Source organism: Gigantopelta aegis, chromosome 7 (genome assembly GCF_016097555.1).
Source record: "Gigantopelta aegis isolate Gae_Host chromosome 7, Gae_host_genome, whole genome shotgun sequence".
In the NCBI taxonomy this organism is placed as follows: Eukaryota; Metazoa; Mollusca; class Gastropoda; order Neomphalida; family Peltospiridae; genus Gigantopelta; species Gigantopelta aegis.
The window spans coordinates 22,889,164-22,914,034 of NC_054705.1; the positions used below are offsets into that span (position 1 = coordinate 22,889,164).

Sequence of the window (24,871 nt, forward strand, 5' to 3'; positions counted from 1 at the left end):
ACATGAACTGCTGAAGGTGGCGGTAATTAAAGATGCCCCGTGTTAGGATTATTTAATGACTCATGATCTGATTCAGCTGTAATCAACGGTCATAATCCACTGAAGGATTAACGGTGACATGAAACAAACAAACAAATGAGTTAAACATGCCACATGGGTAATAACCTTCAATTAAACAAAATATCTTCTGCAAGTCAATGTCCATGTTTGCAAAATGTATTAATGAATACATTTGCATGCAAAATGCCACCGAAAATACGTACTGCTTTAACGTTAGAACAGAGAATCGACGTTATTAACAAATCTGAGAAAGCCAATTTAAGTGCGCGAAAGATCGCTGATAATTTTGGTGTAGGACGTTCTCAGATTAATTCTATTTTAAAAAGGAAAGCTGGTGTTCTGGCCGATTTTAATGTTTCAATAATGTTTCAGCCGAAAGAAAAAGGCAGAAGAAAGCAACAGGCAATGATGACATAAACAAGCTAGTTTGGGAATAGTTTAAAAATGCGACAGTTGTGATATGTTTTAATATATGGGTTCTAATTTTGAACCTGTATATAAGGGTCACCTGTCTATAACGGCCACTTTTGTCATGTCCCTTGGGTGGCCGTTATATACAGGTTTGACTGTATTCTATTTTTATTGAATAAACTAAAATATGAAGGTTTTTAGTTTTTCATATTTTTGAGACGCATTTTCTTTGTTATTAATATTGTTAATTTTTTTAATATTCACAACTTATTATTATTTTATGAGCTTTTGTCCATGACAGACGATGTTTACGACACGAGTGTCTAAATTATCATATTTCCCGAGCGAGAGCGAGGGAAATGCGATAATTTAGGCACGAGTGTCGTAAACATCGTCTGTCATGGACACGAGTGTAATATTCTGTTTATTACTGTAGAACTGTCTTGCTAAATGAACATTCCAGTCATTGTTTACAAACTAAGGTTTCCTTAACGGCGGAGTAATGTTTGTTCATTGATGTCTTGAAAACCAAATCGCAACCCGTTCTAAAGTGACGTCATATTTATACGCCCGTAACTAAAGAGTACACATGTATCAACAGCTGTAAATTGTAAAACATGTATACTAAAAAGCAAACAAATACACAGTAGTTGAATTAATTAGTAACGAGTTAAATGTATTAAGTAATAACCAGGAAACAGTAAATGTTGTGGTTCACCTCATTTGCAACGAACCAGTCAAGCTTACTGAGGGTCAAGTGACGGAGTCACAACACTGCTAGCTGCCGCGGATTTTGATTGCGGATAAACGTTAATATTGAAAGTACCTTGCACATTTAAGACATTAAATGTTCCCAGGGATTGGATAATGCTAAGCACCCTACCAACAAGTCTTCCGTCAATTTTGACGAGATCATTTACTCGATAATTTTTGCGTTCTACACAATTTTGTGTGCTAAGGTCGACGACAGTCACTTTTTGGACCCTTGTTTTGGCTTCGTACACAATAAATAAAATATATCCAACGGTAATTTTTTGATATGATCAAATTGACAAAAGGTACTTTTTATTTCTTTCATCTTTTAAAACTTAAACTTAATATTTTCTCCAGATATATCATTATGAAGAAAAAAAAAAAACCGACCTGTAAACAGTGTTGTCTGCTTGTTATAGAAATTTGACAGGGGTCAAGGTTAGTAGACCAGTTTTTATTTTAATGTGGCGAAGCCTTGTAATAATATAGCTAATTTTGAATTTGAATGACGTCAGTATTTCAATGACGTCACTTTGCATCTCCTTACAATAACTATAAATTGGGTACATGACGTTTCCGTTTTAAGAATGCTGGAAAAATTCCAATGCAAAATTGCTATTGAATGTTTTTTTTTTTTGAATATTACTAATGCACCTGAATGTGTTTGAAGAAAATCTTGTGATTAAAACATTGTACCTTTTACTAAATATGGCTTTCAAGTGAAATTACGGTAAGATATGCTACATTTATTATGTACGAAGCCAAAACAAGGGGGCGAAAGGTGACTGTCGTCGACCTTAGTATAATATTGATTTCAAACAGTCATGAACGTTATATTCATAATTAGGTGTTTGATGTGTCACAACTACAAATGTACATCGTAATATAATTCAAGTTATCATAAATAATCAATTAATGTTTTATTAAATTAATTAAAAACACGTATTTGTCATTACGGCATGTGATCAGCTTACACTCGTAGTAAAAATGTATGAATGAAGAAAGTAGTATCCATGGAATGTCGTGTCAGCCAATCAGAAAGAAATGTACTCTTACAACAGCCAGTCGTTAAACGACAATGCCAGGAGGACATACGATTTAGTTATGACATACGAGGGAAATCGTACGATAAATATAACCCTCGTTATGCTGTACCTTGTAGGTAATAAGTTACGTTACGTTACGTTACGTTACGTTACGTTACGTTTATACATTACATTATATTATATTTCATTACATTACCTACATTATATTCAATAATTATAGACATTTATTTTCAGAACATGTTTTGATGTGTGAGACGCGTGTTCATGTTATACTTTGTTTTATTCCATCCATCTGTTTGTCTTTCAATTACTATATATATTAATCTATCTGTGTATATCTATGTCTGTATATCTTTGTCTCTCGGTCCGTCTTTCTGTCCGTCCGTCTGTTTGCCTTTCTGTCCGTCCGGATGTCTGTCTGCCTGTCTGTTTGTATGACTAACGACCGTCCTCAGTGACCCCATCAATAATACACTCCTCCTGTTCAGTACCCCACGGAGGGTACTTCAGAGGTTGTGGTATATGCTCTGCTGTTTAAATGGGGGAAAGGGCATATTAATAACCTATGTGCTCTTAACTGGTTTTCTAGACGAAGTGGTCGAAATAACATTATGTTATACATCAAATAACCATAGCTTGTAACGTTCTTGGGATCTATGGGTCCAATTCATAAAACATCACATCACGTTTTGTTAACAGCAATAAACTATTTAGTTCAGTCCCAACCAGTGCACTATGATTGGTATATCAACGGCCGTGGTATGTGCTGTCCTGCCTGTGGGAAAGTGCATATAAAACATCCCTTGCTGCTAATGGAAACATGCTGCGGCTTTCCTCTAAGACTACGAGTAAACATTTTTACCCAATATTGACATCCAATAGCCAATGATGAATACATCAATGTGCTCTAGTTGTGTCATTAAACAAAGCAATCTTTCTTGATTGCGTTTGCGACATTTTACATGCTCCTATACCACTAAGGTTTCGAGCATGTCCCCCCCCCCCCCCCCCCCCCCCCCCCCCCCCCGGGTTCGACCTCCGGATGCCGGTGGCCCAACCCGGGGCAGAAATTACTTGGGACAATTTTGATTTTATAAAAAAAGGGGAAGAGGACTACTATAATTATATTTTATTAGCGTCTTTCCAAAAAAGAAGAAATAAACTTAAATATAATTTAATAGAAGGTTTGGACGCTATTTTTGATCGGGCAGTCTAAATAATAAAAAAATACAGAAACTCTAGTTAGCCCTAAATTTTGTAAGGAGGTTGATCACTGGGAGGTTGGGCACCCGCCACAGGAAGTTTGTTTAGTTAGGGGAAGGAGTGTTAATAAGGGGCACCCATCGTATTGGGAACTTCGGTGTGGTCAGAACCGGGGGAGTCCCCGGAGGGGAGGGGGGGGCAGTCCCCCGGACAAACCTAAACTCCCCCTACGGTCGAAACCGCCTACGCCCTAAGCGCCTATCCTATTTCCGGTGGCATACACCCCACCCACCCAAGCCCCCCCCCCCCCCCCCAAGCCCCCCCCCCCCCCCCGGCCAACCCAACCGTCGTGCCCTCCAGTCTTGGTGCCCCTCGAAGGGTTATCCAACGTTGGCAAGGTTAGAGGAAAGAGGAGTGCGTCTGGTGAGTCTGGCAGAGTGAAACGTATGTAAATGATTCCAGAGGCGCCTCTCTGTTAACCAAAAGAAACAAAACGTTACATCATCCAACAGACGCTGGCACCACTTTAATTTAGAAAACTAAAGGATGAAATCAAGGTATATCTTTCTTGAGATGTATTTTTATGCTTTGCTATTAGTGTTTTGTAATACTTGATACAATAAATTGTTTAGCTCAGTCACTAGAGCGATCGTTTTTCCGTTCCAGCAAAAGCAAAACTAGTATATCAAAGGCCGTGGGATGTATTGTTCTGTTGGTGAGAAAGTGCGTGTAAAAGATCCTTAACAGCTAATGGTTTCCTCTAAGATAAGAGAAAAAAAAATAGAACAAATGTTTGACATTCAATAGCCGACGATGAATAAATCAATGAGCATTAGTGGTGTCGTGTTAAACACTTTTAAAGTTTGTTTTGTTTAACGACACCACTAGAGCACATTGGTTAATTAATCATCGGCTATTGGATGTCAAGCATTTTGGTAATTTTGTAGTCAGATGAAACTCGTTAAATTTTTCCATTAGTAGCAATGGATCTTTTATATGCACTTTTCCACAGACAGGAAAGCACATACTACGGTATTTTACCAGTTGTGTGCACTGGTTGGAACGAAAAAAAACCCGACTGAGCTAAATCTCGCCCCTCGTAAAACAAAACAAAACATTTCATTTCAACTTATTTTCGTGCTTATATCCAATTAAAGTTCAAGCACGCTGTCCTGTCACCTATCTGGGCTATCTGTTCAGGACAGTAGGTTAGTTGTTAGTGGTTAGTGAGAGAGAAGAGGGTGCAGTGGTCTTAAACGTACCCAATGAGTCGTTAAAATTTGCTCTGGGTGGGAACCGGTACCCTGTATCTACCAGCCTGTAGACCGATGGCCTACCACGACGCCACCGAGGCCGGTAGGGTGGGAACCTGTACCGGGCTGCGAACCCTGTATCTACCAGCCTGTAGACCGATGGCCTACCACGACGCCACCGAGGCCGGTAGGGTGGGAACCTGTACCGGGCTACGAACCCTGTATCTACCAGCCTGTAGACCGATGGCCTACCACGACGCCACCGAGGCCGGTAGGGTGGGAACCTGTACCGGGCTGCGAACCCTGTATCTACCAGCCTGTAGACTGATGGCCTACCACGACGCCACCGAGGCCGGTAGGGTGGGAACCTGTACCGGGCTGCGAACCCTGTATCTACCAGCCTGTAGACCGATGGCCTACCACGACGCCACCGAGGCCGGTAGGGTGGGAACCTGTACCGGGCTGCGAACCCTGTATCTACCAGCCTGTAGTCCGATGGCTTATCCACTGCGCCACCGAGGCCGGTAAAATCAACAAGGTCTGTCAGAAGAACGACACCACTAGAGCACATTGATTTATTAATCATCGGCTATTGGATGTCAAACGTTTGGTAATTTCGACATATAGTCTTAGAGAGGAAACCCTCTTCAAAACAAACCTTATAACTCTTCTAATTCTTTTTTATTATTATTATTATTCAGGTATTCACCGTAACGATGATACCGTTCCCGGTGTTGACGCTGCACGAGAACTCGGCTGGTCTCATCGACATAGCCACCGTCTCGTGTACGGAATCCGACACAGCTGCAACTCCAGCAATACCAAATAGACCGTGCAAATCATGCAACCTGGATTCCGTGAAGCCCAACACCCCCCTGGCAACCAACGTCCTCGGACCGTTCCTTGTCGTCAGACAGTTTCTCAACGTCGGTAGGTACTGAGATCGTCCGCCTCATCACTCATTTGGACAATCCAATTAAAATTAGCTCCACTATTAGATGTGGATCTAACAGCAGCCAGTTGGAGCTCATGTCCACCAATCAGGATAATTCGGAATGTTTTCAAATTATTTTCAAATCACTGGCATGATTCTGCAAGTAAGGTTTGGATTGGTGGACATGAGCTCCTAATGGCTGCTGTTACATCCACATGTAATAGTGGAGCTAGTTTTAATTAGATTGGTGGACATGAGCTCCAACTGGCTGCTGTTAGATCCACATGTAATAGTGGAGCTAATTTTAATTAGATTGGTGGACATGAGCTCCAACTGGCTGCTGTTAGATCCACATGTAATAGTGGAGCTAAGTTTAATTAGATTGGTGAACATGAGCTCCAACTGGCTGCTGTTAGATCCACATGTAATAGTGGAGCTAGTTTTAATTAGATTGGTGGACATGAGCTCCAACTGGCTGCTGTTAGATCCACATGTAATAGTGGAGCTAATTTTAATTAGATTGGTGGACATGAGCTCCAACTGGCTGCTGTTAGATCCACATGTAATAGATGAGCTAGTTTTAATTTGATTGGTGGACATGAGCTCCAACTGGCTGCTGTTAGATCCACATGTAATAGTGGAGCTAGTTTTAATTAGATTGGTGGACATGAGCTCCAACTGGCTGCTGTTAGATCCACATGTAATAGCTGAGCTAGTTTTAATTTGATTGGTGGACATGAGCTCCAACTGGCTGCTGTTAGATCCACATGTAATAGTGGAGCTAGTTTTAATTTGATTGTCATTTGGACGGATAGGTTTTATTTAACGACGCACTCAGCACATTTTATTTACGGTTATATGGCGTGAGCCATATGGTTAAGGACCATTAAAATAACGAGAGATGAAACCCTCGGCCGCCACTTCATGGGCTACTCTTTTTCGATTGAATAAATCAATGAGCATTAGTGGTGTCGTTAAACACTTTTAAAGTTTGTTTTGTTTAACGATACCACTAGAGCACATTGATTGATTAATCATCGGCTATTGGATGTCAAGCATTTGATAATTTTGATTCGTAGTCAGATGAAACCCGCTACATTTTTCCATTAGTAGCAAGGGATCTTTTATATGCACCATCTCACAGACAGGATAACACATACCATAGCCTTTGATATACCAGTCGTGATGCACTGGCTGGAAAGAGAAATATCCCAATGGGTCCACCGACGGGGTTCGATCCTAGACCGATCGCGCATCAGGCGAACACTTTACCACTGGGCCACGCCCCGCCCCCTGACTAATGGAAGGACGAACAAAACAAATACGGGCCGAATTTACACAGTCTGTTTTTGTCTTTGTAAACTGCAAGGCAGGATGTAGCTCAGTGGTACAGCGCACGCTCGATGCGCGGTCGGTCTGGGATCGATCCCCGTCGGTGGGACCATTGGGCTATTTTTCGTTCCAGCCAGTGCACCACGACTGGTATATCAAAGGCCGTGGTATGTACTACCCTGTCTATGGGATGGTGCATATAAAAGATCCCTTGCTGCTAATTGAAAAGAGTAGCCCATGAAGTGGCGACAGTGGGTTTCCTCTCTCATTATCTGGGTGGTCCTTAACAATATTTCTGACGCCATATAACCGTAAATAAAATGTGTTGAGTGCATCGTTAAATAAAACATTTCCTTCTTTGTAAACTGCAGGGCGGGACGTAGCCCAGTGGTAAAACGCTCGCCTGATGCGCCGTCGGTCTGAGATCGATCCCCGTCGGTGGACCCATTGAGATATTTTGGCATCACGACTGGTGTAACAAGTCCATGGTATCTGCTATCCTGTCTGTGGAGTGGTATCTATTATATGCACTTAATCACAGAGAGCACAGCACATACCATGGCCTTTGGTATATCAGTCGTGGATGCAGTGAGCCAGTGCACCACGACTGGTATATCAAAGGCCGTGGTATGTGCTATCCTGTCTGTGGGATGGTGCATATAAAAGATCTCTTGCTACTGATGGAAAAATGTAGCGGGTTCCCTCTCTAAGACTTAATGTCGAAATTACCAAATGTTTGACATCCAACAGCCGTTAATTAATACATCATTGTGCTCTAGTGGTGTCGTTATACAAAACAAACTTTTTTTCTAAACTATATATATACATTTACTTGTAATGCTTAAATACCGGCGTTTAACAAAAACAGGTTTCGTAAATTCAAACCGTATGTGCATTATATAAGTCTAATATGCAGTATGTTTACTTCATATTTCCACATGTACTTCAGCGCAGGGGTTAACACTGCAGTTCTAAATTAGATCCGGAGTACAGTGCCTATTCGTTTGAAACACACTATATAATTTAATAAAGAAATATGAACAAAACAATGACAAAATTCTGCCATTTTATTTTTACTTCAGATTTCCACGTGTACTTCAGCGAAGGGGTTAACAATGCGGTGCTGAATTTTAATACAATATCTTCCTACCTCCTGACTATCAAGTGTACATCGACCGACCCCGCTGTAACCGCCAGCGAAATCCTGGAACTCGACATCTTGCCAAACCTGGCACCGACGATCACCAAGTACCCGGGAGGTAAACGTAGAGCTAGCACAGATATGTCGTGTATGTGTATCCAGGATAGCGTGCTTGAACCTAAATTGCATATGAGCACAAAAATCAAGCTAAAATGGAAATGTCAAAACCTGTGTCCAGGGTAGCATGATTGAACCTCAACTGTGTGTGTGTGTGTGTGTGTGTGTGTGTGTGTGTGTGTGTATACTCTGTCAAAAAAGAAACGCATAAGCGAAATATTCATGGAAATATCTCCTTAATACAAAGTGGCATAATTTAGTTATTTATGACCGTATCACAATCAAATTTGACATGATTATGTAACAATGTTCTTGCTATGGACTGACGGGGGCGTTTTCGTCACCAAACAGCGTCGCACGAGGGCGCTGAAATCAGTACCTTGTGTGGCCACCAGCAGCAGCAGCAATCACTGCGTGACATCTCCTTGACATAGACTGAATGAGTCTCTGAATCCGGGCACGTGGAATCCTAGCCCATTCTTCCTGCAGTGCATGTGACAGTTGCGGAAGCGTTTGAGGCTCCGGGTCACGCTGGCGTACACGTCTGTCCAGTTCGTCCCATAGATGTTCAATGGGGTTGAGATCTGGCGATCTTAATGGCCATGGCAGCACATTAATGTTCTCATTCTGTAGGAAATCCATTGTTACACGTGTCGTATGCGGCCTGGCATTGTCCTGCTGAAAGAGTTCTCTCTGTCGATTCACAATGGGAAGCATGTGACTGCGAAGAATATCATCCCGGTAGCGTACAGCTGTTAGGTTGCCTTGTACGAACACAAGTTCACTTCTGCCAGTGTATGAGATGGCTTCCCACATCATGACACTCCCTCCGAATCTGTCAACTTGGGTGACGCAGTTGTTGGCAAAACGTTCATTGCGGCGTCTGTAAACACGTTGTCATCCATCACGTCGCTGTAGAAGGAAACGTGACTCGTCGCTGAACCATACTCACCGCTGGTTTCCCTAGTTCCACCCCTGTACATTCGTGCACCAGCGAACATGAACATTGAATATCACTAGCCATGGATACCATAATCTAGAAGACCTGGATATGTCATTTGTTTTGTAATATAATTAGAGCTTGTTTACATATTTGTAGATAGTTCACTTGTGTTCGAGTTCACAACGCCTTGCTGAACTTTGTGGTTTGATAGACGAGGTGGCTGTTCCAGGCCAGAAGGTGGTCATCTGTACATCAGACAAAAGTGACGTCTTCAACATACAGCAGGTAAATCTCTCCCTCCTTAACATATTAGTGATGTCTTCAACATACAGCAGGTAAACCTCTCACTCCTTAACATATTAGTGACGTCTTCAACATACAGCAGGTAAACCTCTCACTCCTTAACAGATGAGTGAAGTTGTGAACATACAGCAGGTAAACCTCTCACTTCGTAACAGATGAGTGAAGTCTGAAGCATACAGCAGGAAAACCTCTCACTCCTTAACATATTAGTGACGTCTTTAACATACAGCAGGAAAACCTCTCACTCCTTAACATATTAGTGACATCTTCAACATACAGTAGGTAAACCTCTCACGCCGTAAAAGCTTAGTGACGTCTTTAACATACAGCGGGTAAACCTCTCACTCCTTAACATATTAGTGACGTCTTCAACATACAGCAGGTAAACCTCTCACTCCTTAACAGATTAGTGATGTCTTCAACATATAGCAGGTAAACCTCTCACTTCTCAACAGATGAGTGAAGTCTTCAACATACATCAGGTAAACCTCTCACCTCTCAACAAATTACCGGCCTCAGTGGCATCGTGGCAGGCCATCGGTCTACAGGCTGGTAGGTACTGGGTTCGGATCCCAGTCGAGGCATGGGATTTTTAATCCAGATACCGACTCCAAACCCTGAGTGAGTGCTCCGCAAGGCTCAATGGGTAGGTGTAAACCACTTGCACCGACCAGTGATCCATAACTGGTTCAACAAAGGCCATGGTTTGTGCTATCCTGCCTGTGGGAAGCGCAACGACTCTATTACCGATGGCGGCGAAGCTGTGCAAATAAAAGATCCCTTGCTGCCAATCGGAAGAGTAGCCCATGTAGTGGCGACAGCAGGTTTCCTCTCAAAATCTGTGTGGTCCTGAACCATATGTCTGACGCCATATAACCGTAAATAAAATGTGTTGAGTGCGTCGTTAAATAAAACACTTCTTTCTTTCTTTCTCAACAAATTAGTGTTCTTTATTAGCTAGTGACATTGATGTGGTTGTTTCAAAAAAGAGAGAACAATATGTTATCCCACATTTGGGTATCACTTTAAAGAAATTTTAGTTTAGTTTATTCTTTTAGTGTATTTGTTGAAATCTTTAGTAAAATCTTTATTTTTATTGGTTCAGCAAACTAAATGCCTGGAATTTACTCTGTTCAACAACAGACTGTATGAACATAAGTTACAGTAACCATACAACCTACAACGGGCGAGACGTAGCCCAGTGGTAAAGCATCTGCTTGATGCGTGGTCGGTCTAGGCTCGATCCCCGTCGGTGGATCCATTGGGCTATTTCTTGTTCCAACCAGTGCTCCACAACTGGTGTAACAAAGGCCATGGTATGTACTATCCTGTCTGTGGGATGGTGCATATAAAAGATCCCTTGCTGCTAACCGAAAAGAGTAGCCCATGAAGTGGCGACAGCGGGTTTCCTCTCTCAATATCTGTGTGGTCCTTAACCAAATGTCTGACACCATATAACTGTAAATAAAATGTGTGTTGAATGCGTCGTTAAATAAAACCATTTCCTTCCATACAACCTACAGGTTATTTATTGTCTTCTGATTTTAAGTTATCTGTTGATAAATTATCGTCAGTATTCTTAAGTCCACGCCTGCTGTATAACAGCTACATGTACATGTAGCTCTAATTAGCATGTAAAATGTTCACCCTGATCTTTGTCGTGCTGCAGTTGCTGTCAACGAGGAGTGTTCTGTCCCTGGCTGTTCACGTTGGGTCTGAGGAACACATCAAAGATCAGAGTGTGCACCAGTGGAACACGATGGACCACAGAGAATCTTGCGTTGTCCTAGGTAACATACGTCATTTATTTACAGGGCAGAGGCCCATTTCACTAAACATTGTAAGTTTACGTCTGCTGCTAGCAGTTATACCTGTCGTACGTTTGCATGTGTTTGGCATCAATTTGATGCAGAAAATTACATCATTACGGAAGCTGGATTATTTTAAAGACAAAAGAAAATGAAATATGTGTATTTCTAACTATATTTGTTGTACTATAATAGTAATAAGAAATGTGCTTTAGTCGTAGATTTACGTTTATGTGCAAAACTAGGCTTACAATGTTTAGTGAAATTGCGGCCCAGTAGTTTAATTGATAGTGTGTTTATAAACTGCAGATAAATATCCCTTGGAAAAATGTAGTGGGTTTTCTGTGATTCTACATGTCAAAATTATCAAATGTTAGACATCCATAAACCAATGGTTAATAAAACTGTATGTTCTAGTAATGTCGTTAAACAAAAACAAACTTTAATTGTGTTTATATTTTCCTGTCCCAGTTTGTTATTTTTATATTGTTAACAGTCAAAGCTGTATTTAATGATGTATGAAGTGATAACTAAAAGTATCTTTAAAGGGTTAACCAGGGTCTGATAGTGAATTTAAGTCAAATATTTTTCATTATAATATTATCGAGCAGTTCATAGCTGATAATCTCATGTAAATTGCAGATGTCTTTTTCCAGTTGCAAACTGTTATTTTCCTTATTGGAAACTGTAATATTGATATATTCAAGAATAAATGTTTACTTCTGTTTACAGTAACTAATGATGAATGTTTAATTGATCTGGCAATTGTGGATGCGACTGCAGTGATTCACTTTGGACTTCCCAACTCGAAGACCAAGTTCGGAGCGCGGCTGGCCTGCATGAAGGACTATTTCTATGACATGACATCTGTTGATGAGGTAATTAAAGGCGCTGACCCTAGTTTCAACTCGTAAAAATAAACACTAAGTTTAGTTAATCTACAAACCTGTAACACTTGAATAAAGTTACAACAGAGTGAAACAAGAGTCTGTGATGTTAAAACTGAAAAATATCCTTAAAAGACGACTAGAACTCGAATCAACAACCACTACTTCTCTGACGCACATTCGTTTTTAAAAATATGAAAAATGCAATTTGTGATATTATTACATGTATTAAACATCTGCACTGGTCATAATGGTGTACTCGACCTTGGTCAGTGTGGCATTAGGATCCTTAATACAACCATATAACGTGACCACAGCATTCCATAACCAGTGTACTGATCACATGTCTTAAACATATGGTTTTCGCATGGTAATGGGTAAGTGTGATACTGCTACAGATTGGCAGCAAGGGATCGTTTCACTGCACTTGATGACCAATTCTGCTGCCAATAGAAGGCAGCACTAGATCTTCCCAGAGAGACGCTCGTCCCAGTACTAACAAGTCTCAGAAATTATGCAAACAATCATTTTGTTCATGAATGCTTTCCTCATACAAGTCTCATTTTGTATAACCTATTTTTCATTCACTCATTAAATTTAGAACATGATTTACATAAGAATTGTGTGTAATTTGTTTTTTAATTTATCGAAGTATAACCATCACAAATTTGTGTAGCATAGCGAAGTAATTTTATACAAAATTTGAGACTGTTAAAGTGTTATACATGTACATCAGTAAATTCACCAAAAGAGTATGGGCCGAATTTATGAAGCCTGTTTTTCTTAAATACAGGTGTTTAAGCATTCTAAATGTATATATACCGGCCTCAGTGGCATCGTGGTTAGGCCATCGGTCTACAGGCTGGTAGGTACTGGGTTCGGATCCCAGTCGAGGCATGGGATTTTTAATCTAGATACTGACTCCAAACCCTGAGTGAGTGCTCCGCAAGTCTCAATGGGTAGGTGTAAACCACTTGCACCGACCAGTGATCCATAACTGGTTCAACAAAGGTGATCCATGGTTTGTGCTATCCTGCCTGTGGGAAGTGCAAATAAAAGATCCCTTGCTGCTAATCGGAAAGAGTAGCCCATGTAGTGGCGACAGCGGGTTTCGTCTCAAAATCTGTGTGGTCCTTAACCATATGTCTGACGCCATATAACCGTAAATAAAATGTGTTGAGTGCGTCGTTAAATAAAACATTTCTTTCTTTCTTTCTATCCCCTTGGGTGGGCCAATTGGGTTATTTCTTGTACCAACTAGTGCAGCACGACTGGTATATCAAAGGCTGCGGTATGTGCTGTGCTGTTTCTGGGATGGTGCATATAAACAATCCCTTGCTAATCCCCTTCCTAATGGAAAAATGTAGCGGATTTCCTCTCTATGTCTAATTACCAAATGTTTGAAAATTAATAAATCAAAATAGTGGTTCGTTAAACAAATAAACTTTTTAATCTATAGTCTTAAGAAAACCGGCGACATTTTATTTCCATTAACCGCAAGGTATCTTTTATATGTATTTAATCACAAAGAGGACAGCACATACCATGGCCTTTGGTATATCAGCTGTGGAGGCAGTGGGCCAGTGCACCACGCCTGGTATATCAAAGGCCGTGGTATGTGCTGTTCTGTCTGTGGGATGGAGTATATATAAAAAAATCCCATTCTACTAATGGGAAAATGTAGCGGGTTTCCTTTCTAAAATTACATTTCACAATTACCAAATGTTTGACATCCAATAGCCGATTATTACTAAATCAATGTTCTCTAGTAGTGTCGTTAAACAAAAAATATGTTTTATTATATAATATACAGCAAGGTATCTTTTATATGCACTTAATTACATAGAGGACAGCACATATCTTTGATATATCAGTCGTGGAGGTAGTGGTTGGGAAGAAATTATTTTTCAAAGAAGGCGTCCACCGAGGAGGGTTCGATCCTAGGACCCGATCGTTCGACTGACTGAGATAGATCCCATAACACCGGCCTCGATGGCGTCGTGGTTAAGCCATCGGACATTTAAGGCTGGTAGGTACAGGGTTCTCAGCCCGGTACCGGCTCCAACCCAGAGCGAGTTTTAACGACTCAATGGGTAGGTGTAAGACCGTTACACCCTCTTCTCTCTCACTAACCACTAACAATTAACTAAACCACTGTCATGGACAGACAGCCCATATAGCTGAGGTGTGTGCCCAGGACAGCGTGCTTGAACCTTAATTGGATTATAAGTATGAAAATAAGTTGAAATGAATGAAATTATCCCACCATCTCTGCCCTGTGCCATATGGTAGAAGTAGCCGATGTTGCCACGTAATTAATGTTCATCTCTAAAGGCGACGCCACACAATACGAGTGCTTCGTACGACAATAGCCACGAGGATAGCCGATTGCGACAAGATATTTCATTTCATTTCAACTATCGGGCCTCGGTGGCGCAGTGGTTCAAGCCATCTGGGACACCTACAGGCTGGTAGTCTGTACAGGGTTCGCAGTTAGTGGTTAGTGCTCCAACCCAGAGCGAGTTCTTACGCTCCCAGTGGGTAGGTGTACCGGGGCCACCCTACACCTATCTTCTCTCTCACTAACCACTAACAAACAACGCAACTAACCCACTGGTTTCCTGGACAGACAGCCCAGATAGCTGGAAGGTGTGGGCCCAGGATCCCAGCGTGCTTGAACCTTATTTTTAATATACCGACACGAAAATGAGTTGAAATCAATCAATCATTTCAACTATTTTCGTGCTTATATCCAATTAAGGTTCATGGCCGATGTCCTGGGCAGACACCTCACAGCTATCTGGGCAATCTGTCCAGGACAGTGGGTTAGTTAGTAGTGGTCAGTGAGAGAGAAGAGGGTGTAGTGGTCTTACGCTCTGGGTGGGAGCCAGTACCGGGCTGCGAACCCTGTACCTATCAGTCTTATGGCTTTACCGCGACACCAACGAGGCCGGTGACAAGATAACATTTCGATATCATTGGTTGCTATGCAATCGGCTGTTCTTGTACGAGAAACTCGTATCGTGTGGCGTGAGCTTAACACGAGATAAAGTATCGCAACAGCCTATAATAATTAGGCAATGAACTACATAAGACCCTCGTGTACCTGGCATTAAAGGGACATTCCTGAGTTTGCTGCATTGTAAGATGTTTCCGACTAATAAAATATTTCTACGATTAAACTTACATATTAAATATGTTTTCTTCTTTAGAATATTAGTGTCTGTATATTCAATGTGCTTCTGGTCGTCTCAATATGTGTAAGAAGCCCAAATTGGATTTTGTCTTTAAATAATTTCGTACGTACGAAAAACAATATATTTTAGGAAATAAAATGAAATTTAACCTAGTACAAATATCAGAAACACGTTTAATATACAGCCACTAATATTTTATGCATAAAAATATATTTGATATGTAATGTAATATGTAATCTCTAGTCGATACTATTAAAAATTGCAGCAAACTCAGGAATGTCCCTTTAAAATCAAATAATTTCAGAATCAGAGATGGCCGCCATATTGTTCAAAAATGGTGGAATTGTCTGATGGGTCCACCAAATTTATTTCAAATTACTTTAATATCTTTATCTTATATATTTATTGCAGAAGCGGCACATATTGTTGTTCTAGGCGACCATTTTTTTTTTGTGGTGATCCTTTTAAGTAATTTTTCAGTTCATTTGTGCATTTCACATTACCTGTTACAATACTGTAGCAGTATACATGTATGATAAATATATTAAGAGGCTTTGAAATGGGTTTAGTGAATCCATCAGAACTTTTCACTATTTTGGCGGCCATTTAAATGTTCAACCTATGGCGACTATTTAAATGTTGAAAATATGGCGGCCATCTGTAATTGTGTAAAATATTTAATTGAATTAGCCATTCTTGAATTAATTTAAATGGACATAATACCAGAATTTACAAATATAAGTAAGTTTCAAGCTAACCCCTCAAAATATAATTGGGAGACCGGGTATCATGTTCGGATCAAATTATTCAAAATCGGTTTGCACCATGCGATTCTTTGGAAAAAGTTCAATGAGAATCAACTTCGAACAAAAAGTGAACACTACAAATTTGGGACCTATATTTCGGAATACGAGAGTAAAATTCAGTAAAGCCCTATCATGTTCAAAACATGACCCCTCGTTTAACTGTAATGATGACATTGGAGTCAAATGAAAGTTACGATAGTGTAGAATATGAGGAACTAGGACGCAGGTGAGAGACATTCGAAGTGGTCTTCTGAAAAATAAAATATTATAAAAATTGGCATATTTGGGGGGGGGGGGGGGAGGGGGGTTGGGGGGTGTCGTAAGGGAAATTTGGGTATGGTCACTTAAAGATGACTAAGTTATGGGTGCTTAGTGGATTTCTACATTACGACATGTCATGTGGTCGAGTAGACCATAAGCTTTGATTGATTTATAATGCATGCTCCCAACGTATGTGTGGGTATGTTGGTACACAAAACGTTCAGGGTACCAATTATGGCTTGGCGTCATTGAAAAAAACAAAAAAATTGTTTAGGGTACCCCAAACACTGGTGACAAATGAGTTGTTGATCTCATTGTTGTCACTGTTACCAGTTAGTTTCATGTTCAGGATATATTAGATCTTTTAAAAACATAATGTAGTAGAGTTGTGAGGAACGGGGTGCACTAGGACCCTATATAGCACATGGCTTATAATGGCTATTTAACACATAATATTTAGCTGTGGACCGTGGTGTTGCTCAGTGTCGGGCTTTAGCGCTTAGGGTAATATGACTGAACCCTCCCCCCCCCCCCTTAAAGGAGCCCCAAGTTACAACCAATGTTCCACGACTGGTACATGGAAGGCTGTGATATGTACTGTCCTGTCTGTTGGGGGGGGGGAGTAAAGTTTGTTTTATTTAACGACGCCACTAGAGCACATTGATTTTTATCTTATCATTGGCTATTGGACGTCAAATATATGGTCATTCTGATACTGTTTTAGAGGAAACCCGCTGTCGCCACATAGGCTACTCTTTTACGACAGCCAGAAAGGGATCTTTTATTTGCGCTTCCCACAGGCAGGATAGCACAAACCATGGCCTTTGTTGAATCAGTTATGGATCACTGGTCGGTGTTAGTGGTTTACATCTACCCACTGAGCCTTGCGGAGCACTCACGCAGGGTTTGGAGTCGGTATCTGGATTAAAAATCCCATACCTCGACTGGGATCAGAACCCAGTACCTAGCAGCCTGTAGACCGATGGCCTAACCACGACGCCACCGAGGCTGGTGTCTGTGGGAAAAATGCATGTAAAAGATCCCTTGCTGCTTATTCGGTGAGAATGAAAGAAATGTTTTATTTAACGACGCTCTTAACACATTGTATTTACGGTTATATGGCATCAGACACTCAGATATTGAGAGAGTAAACCCGCTGTCACCACTCCATGGGCTACTCTCTTCGATTAGCAGCAAGGGATCTTTTATATGCACCATCCGACAGACAGGATAGTACATACCACGGCCTTTGTTACGCCAGTTGTGGAGCACTGTTTGGAACGAGAAGTAGCCCAATGCGTCCACCGACGGGGATCGATACCAGGCCGACCGCGCATCAAGCGAACGCTTTACCACTGGGCTACGTCCCGCCCCCTATTCGATGGGAGTAAGCTGTCTATATTTAACACTTCTCCACCAAGTGTCGCAATAACCATATTTTAGACACTATATAGTCATAGATTTTTAAAAAATGTATATCAAAGGCCGTGGTATGTGCTATCTTGTCTAATAAGGGAAATTGGTTTTAAAGATCACTTGCTGCAAATGGAAACATCATTAAATATAGCGGGTTTCCTCTGAAGACTACATGTCATAATTACCTAATATTTAATATCTAATAGCCGATGGTTAATGAACCAATAAGTTCTAGTGTTGTCATTAAGCAGAACAGAAATCTGCTCTTTCCTCAATATTTCTTGGCAATGGCGTAGCCAGCATGAGGCAGCCGAGGCGCTTACCTCGTTTGGAATTTCCCCAGATTTATTTTATTTTTCCCATGACACTGATATTTATTTTACAGGTCTGGGTTTGCCTCGGCGGGTTTTTCTCCTCTCTGGCTACGCCCCAGCTTGGCCAAGTGTTGAATTAACCATTTGTTAGACTGCAATTAGTCATTGTGTAAAATGTGTGTTTGTTGTTCTTTTATTTATTTGGTTATTGGAATGCCCTATTGACAAGTTGTTTCACACCCTTTCCCCGTTAGTACCTCCCTCCGTAAAATCTGTCCTGGATCCGCCCCTGCTGAAATAGGTCTACGGGCAACTATTTTTGTAGAAGGGGGGGGGGGGGGGGGGGGGGGGGGCACGCTGAATTTTTGTCCGAATTAAACGAATGCCCGGATATGGATAACAACATTTATTCATATTAGCATTACATCCAGACAGCTATATAGGGGTGCAAACGAATCATAATGCATTTTTAAATGGATTGCTGGGGCTAGATTACATGGAAAATACATGGTAAAAATGTCTCAGGTTAGCTCATTTAGCTCATATATCTTTATCGTTTTTGCCCGAATTTGAGGATTTCCCTCCAGCACTAGAGAGCCAGTTAAAACACCCACATCACCCCCACCCCCACCCCACCCCCACTCACACCCCCACCTCACCCCAGACACACTACCACCACCACCACCACTCCAACCCACCCCGCCATTCCGTCTCGTACTCTTATGCGTTTCCTCTTTTGTCGACAGCTTCAACAGAGGCCACTGTTAAGACCATTCGAGACTTGAGGTACTCCGTCTACGACACCGTCCTCGTGAAGACCAACGTGTCCGACGGCAAGCTAACCACTGGACCATACACGACGACAATTAGGATGATCAGTGAGTAGGCAGCCGTCGTCAAGAGCAACGCAATGACAAACATTGCTACTCGGTCTGTTCAGATGCAGCCAATATTAAAGTGACAGATCCTATAGTTTGTAAACGCTAAGGCATATTTTTTCATTATTAGAGCCGTTTTTCACAACTGAAATCAGACATTGCTTAGATTTTATTGTTTAGATTATCCATTTCCGCACATCCGAAGTGTTTCTAGTCATCCTGGCGTTTCTAATACCACTAAATGCATGTTTTGTGTTTTTGAAAACGCACGTGTGTCTGAGAACTAACGGTTATGGAGTCGAGATTTAGTCTATTTTTTAAGGGTTTTTAAACACTACGACGTATTTTGTTCACTATTGGGGTCGTTTTAAATAATTTAAGTTAGAAATACTTACATTTTATTATTCAGAATATTCATTTTCGTAAACCTGAAGTGGTTCTAGTCTTGCAGGTTTTCTGTAATACCCAAAAAATGCATTTTTCATCATTTTAAAAACGGTAATGGTTATCGAAACACCGGCCTCGGTGGCGTAGTGGTTAAGCCATCGGACTACAGGTACTAGGTTCGGATCCCAGTCGAAGCATGGGATTTTTTAACCCAGATACCGACTCCAAACCCTGAGTGAGTGCTCCTAAGACTCAGTGGGTAGGTGTAAACCACTTGCACCGACCAGTGATCCATAACTGGTTCAACAAAGGCCATGGTTTGTGTTATCCTGCCTGTGGGAAGCGCAAATAAAACATCCCTTGCTATCTATCGTAAAAGAGTAGCATATGTGGCGACAGCGGGTTTCCTCTAAAAACTAAACAGTGTCAGAATGACCATATGTTTGACGTCCGATAGCCGATGATAAGATAAAAAAAAAATCAAAGTGCTCTAATAGCGTCGTTAAATAAAACAAACTTTCTTCTTTTTTTTCTTCTTTTTTTTGGTTATTGAAACAAGCTCTAATTATTTTTAGGCGGTATTTCCCCATGTAAACATCACAGACTAGCTTCTCTCTGTTATAATCATATCCAAATATGTTTGCAGATTTGCAGATTAACTAATAAACTTAGGTGTTCATTTTCACGGACTCAAACTAGGGTCCGCGCCTTTAACTAAATTCAGTGTCCATTTTTACGGGCTGAAACTATTGTCTGCATCTTTAAGGACATATTTCATTATTGATTTTACATATTTCATGCTAATTTTACGTAGTATTTTATACTGATTTAAATATTTTATACTGATTTAAATATTTTATACTGAGTTTACATATTTTGTACTAAGTTGACATGATATTTTATACAGATTTAAATAATATTTTACATCAGTTTATTTAATATTTTATAATTGTTTTAGATCATTTATACGGTGTTTACGTGATATTTTATACATATTTAAATATTTATACTAATTTCAACTCATATTATACTGATTTTAAATTATTTATAAGGAGTGTGCGTGAACATTTAGACAGATTAAATATTTTATACTGAGTATATATTATATTGTATACATTGTACATTATACTGCGTTTACATATTTTATACAGAATTCAGTAATATTTTATATTAAGTTTATATCATAGTTTATACTGATCCGTCCGTCCGTGCATCCATCCATCCGTCAATCCATCCATTCTTCCTTGTTTTTCCATCCACACATCCATCCATTTTCCCGCGCATCCATCTATTCATACGCCCGTCTGCCCATTAATCCATCATCCATCAGTTCAACCAACCATTCAATCATCAATCAATCCAACCATCAAACCATTCATCCGTCGATCCATACATCTGTATATCCATACATCCGTCCATCCAACCAACCAACCTTCCCTCCATTGTTATAGGATTGTTCTCTTACAGACCTCAACTCGAGACCACAATTCACCAATCTCCCAGTAAATCTGACAATACCATCCCTCCACTGAATCTGACAATATCATCCCTCCAGTGCATCTGACAATACCATCCCTCCACTGAATCTGACAATACCATCCCTCCATTGAATCTGACAATACCATCCCTCCACTAAACCTGACAATACCATCCCTCCATTGAATCTGACAATACCATTCCTCCATTGTTATAGATCTGACAATACCTCAAATGGACCCGTTCCAATTGAATCTGACAATACCATTCCTCACTGAATTGTTATACCATCCCTGTTTTTTCTCTGACAGACCTCAACTTAAAGACCACAATACCATCCAATCACTGAATCTGACAATACCATCCCTCCATTGTTATAGAACTGTTTTTCTCTTAAAGACCTCAACTCGAGATCTCTTTTCACCAATCAGAGAATCTAACAATGCCATCCCTCCATTGTTATAGAACTGTTTTTCTCTTATAGACCTCAAGTGGAGACCACAGTTCACCAATCAGTGAATCTGACAATACCATCCCTCCATTGTTATAGAACTGTCTTTCGCTTACAGACCTCAACTCGAGACCACAGTTCACCAATCAGTGAATCTGACAATACCATCCCTCCATTGAATCTGACAATACCATCCCTCCATTGTTATAGAACTGTCTTTCGCTTACAGACCTCAACTGGAGACCCCAGTTCACCAATCAGTAAATCTGACAATACCATCCCTCCAATGTTATAGAACTGTCTTTCGCTTACAGACCTCAACTCGAGACCACACCATCCCAATCATTGAATCTGACAATACCATCCCTCCATTGAATCTGACAATACCATCCCTCCATTGTTATAGAACTGTCTTTCGCTTACAGACCTCAACTGGAGACCCCAGTTCACCAATCAGTAAATCTGACAATACCATCCCTCCACTGAATCTGACAATACCGTCTCTCCATTGAATCTGACAATACCATCCATCCATTGAATCTGACAATAACATCCCTCCACTGAATCTGACAATACCATCCCTCCACTGAATCTGACAATACCATCCCTCCATTGAATCTGACAATACCATCCTTCCATTAAATCTGACAATACCATCCCTCCATTGAATCTGACAATACCATTCCTCCATTGTTATAGAACTGTTTTTCTCTTACAGACCTCAACTCGAGACCACAGTTCACCAATCAGTGAATCTGACAATACCATCCCTCCATTGAATCTGACAATACCATCCCTCCATTGTTATAGAACTGTCTTTCGCTTACAGACCTCAACTGGAGACCCCAGTTCACCAATCAGTAAATCTGACAATACCATCCCTCCACTGAATCTGACAATACCGTCTCTCCATTGAATCTGACAATACCATCCCTCCATTGAATCTGACAATACCATCCCTCCAGTGAATCTGACAATACCATCCCTCATCCCTGACAATTACCAATCCTGAATCTGACAATACCATCCCTCCACTGAATCTGACAATACCATCCCTCCCTGAATCTGATTGAATCTGACAATACCATCCCTCCACTGAATCTGACAATACCATCCCTCCATTGAATCTGACAATACCATCCCTCCATTGAATCTGACAATACTATCCCTCCATTGAATCTGACAATACCATCTCTCCATTAAATCTGACAATACCATCCCTCCACTGAATCTGACAATACCATTGTTATAGAACTGTTTTTCTCTTACAGACCTCAACTCGAGACCACAGTTCACCAATCTACCAGTAAATCTGACGATACCAGAGAATGCTGTCGGTGGTCAAACCATCATCGTGGTCAGCTACAACGACCCTGACCTCTTCTCCACCTTGGCCCCAGTTTTTACCATCGACCCAGTGTCTGAGGCCTACAAGTTTGTGTATGAGCAGAACTGTAAGTGATCAAATACCTACTTACCTGCCTACATATTTACCTACCAACCAATTGAGCTACCTACATGTACCTACACATTTATACCCACATACAATGTGACAAATACATACGTGCAAACAAACAAAACCACACGCACAAAAACTCACTCAAACACAAATACATATACACACATATCCACACATGCACACACAAACACACATGATGTATATCATTTTGAAAAAAAAACACATTCTCAGTATAGTTTGTCTTTTATTTAAAGTGTTCCTGGGGCCTAACTCACTAAATTCTCACAACTCAGTGATCTCGCAGTGCAATCCTAAAAGACTTGCAAAGAGGATGTTTTGTTGTCTAACAGAGCCTAAGAGACCTTTGTGAATTAGGCCTCGAGTATTGTTTCAAAACGAATGCACTCTCCGATATTGTACTGTACCGTCCCAACCATTGCACAACGACTGGTAAATTAAAGGTTGTGGTATATTCTGTCCTGTCTATATTAAAAAAAGGTGATTATAGAAGTAGCTTTTCTCCAAAATGTCAAAATGACTACATGTTAGATACCAAATAACAATAGTTCTAATGTACTGAGGCGTCAATAAATGAATATTCATTTATTTCGTCCTTTCTTTTCTTTTCCTTTCTCTAAATTGTATTGTATTGTATTGTATTGTATTGTGCACTGTAGTGTGATGTGCTGTACTCTTGTACTGTACTCAACCGCACAGTAATGTACTATATTGCAATGTACTGTATTGTATTGTACTGTACTGTACTGTACTATATTGTATTATATTGTATTGTATTGTACTGTACTGTATTTTACTATACTATATTGTATGATACTGTATTATATTGTATTGTACTGTACTGTATTGTACTGTACTATAGTGTATTATACTATATTAAATTGTATTGTACTGCACTGCACTCTATTGTATTCAACTGTATTGTACTGCACTGCACTCTATTGTATTGAACTGCATTGTACTGCACTGCACTCCATTGTATTGAACTGCATTGTACTGCACTGCACCCCATTGTATTGAACTGTATTGTACTGCACTGCACTCCATTGTATTGAACTGTATTGTACTGCACTGCCCTGCCGATTAACTATACGAGGTTGATGTTTTACATATTACACAACACGAGTAGCAAATTCTATTTATCCTGTAACACTTCTAACATTTTCATTCGATATTTAATAAATTACAGAACTAAACTCGCCTCCATCGGTAACATGACGTGATATATGATAATATGACGTTATCACGATTAGCACAAATTAGTTTGACGTCACGCATTGTAACTAAATATTATGAAAACGTTACGCTCAGGTATACAGGTATTGTTAGTTTGTAAACAAATGACCCATGACAACAAATTTGCATATACCTTTAAATTTGCATACCATTATTAACCGCGTTAATACACTAAATTATGACATGGATTTATGAAATGGATATCATGGGTAAATTAATGGATAAATGTTGTTTATATTATACTTTAAGCTCGACGTATCAAGCTAGCGACGGTCCCTTCAGGCGCGACGTTGCTGGACGCAGAAAACACACAGGTGTACAACATCAGCGGCCTTCTCAACGACGGCTTCCTCGACTCCGTGGGCGAGTACATCCTCCTCACCGTGTTGAACGTCAACGAGCCGCCCGTATTCAACGAGGAGCTGTATTACTGTTCTCTGGTTGAGCCGACGGTCAGTTCAAACTATTACTGTTGAGTTCAAACTATCACTGTTCTCTGGTTGAGCCGACGGTCAGTTCAAACTGTTACTGTTGGGTTCAAACTATCACTGTTCTCTGGTTGAGCCGACGGTCAGTTCAAACTGTTACTGTTGAGTTCAAACTATTACTGTTCCCTTGTTAATTCAAACTATTAATGTTCTCTTGTCGAGTCGACGGTCAGTTCAAACTATTACTGTTGAGCTCAAACTATTACTTTTCTCTTGTCGAGCCAATGGTGAGTTCAAACTGTTACTGTTGAGTTCAAACTATCACTGTTCTCTTGTCGTGCCGACGGTCAGTT

General features: G+C 40.5%; 1 protein-coding gene across 1 annotated transcript; it reads left to right on the forward strand.

Annotated features, from left to right (window-relative positions):
• Positions 1-5,442: 5,442 nt before the first annotated feature.
• On the forward strand, positions 5,443-24,768 carry LOC121377974. The gene is made up of 8 exons (XM_041506070.1): positions 5,443-5,656; positions 8,075-8,301; positions 9,350-9,478; positions 11,166-11,286; positions 12,037-12,204; positions 18,932-19,063; positions 22,649-22,831; positions 24,340-24,768. The coding sequence occupies exons 1-8, from the start codon at positions 5,443-5,445 to the stop codon at positions 24,564-24,566; spliced, it is 1,401 nt and encodes a 466-aa protein (XP_041362004.1). The 3' UTR covers positions 24,567-24,768.
• The last annotated feature ends 103 nt before the right edge of the window (positions 24,769-24,871 follow it).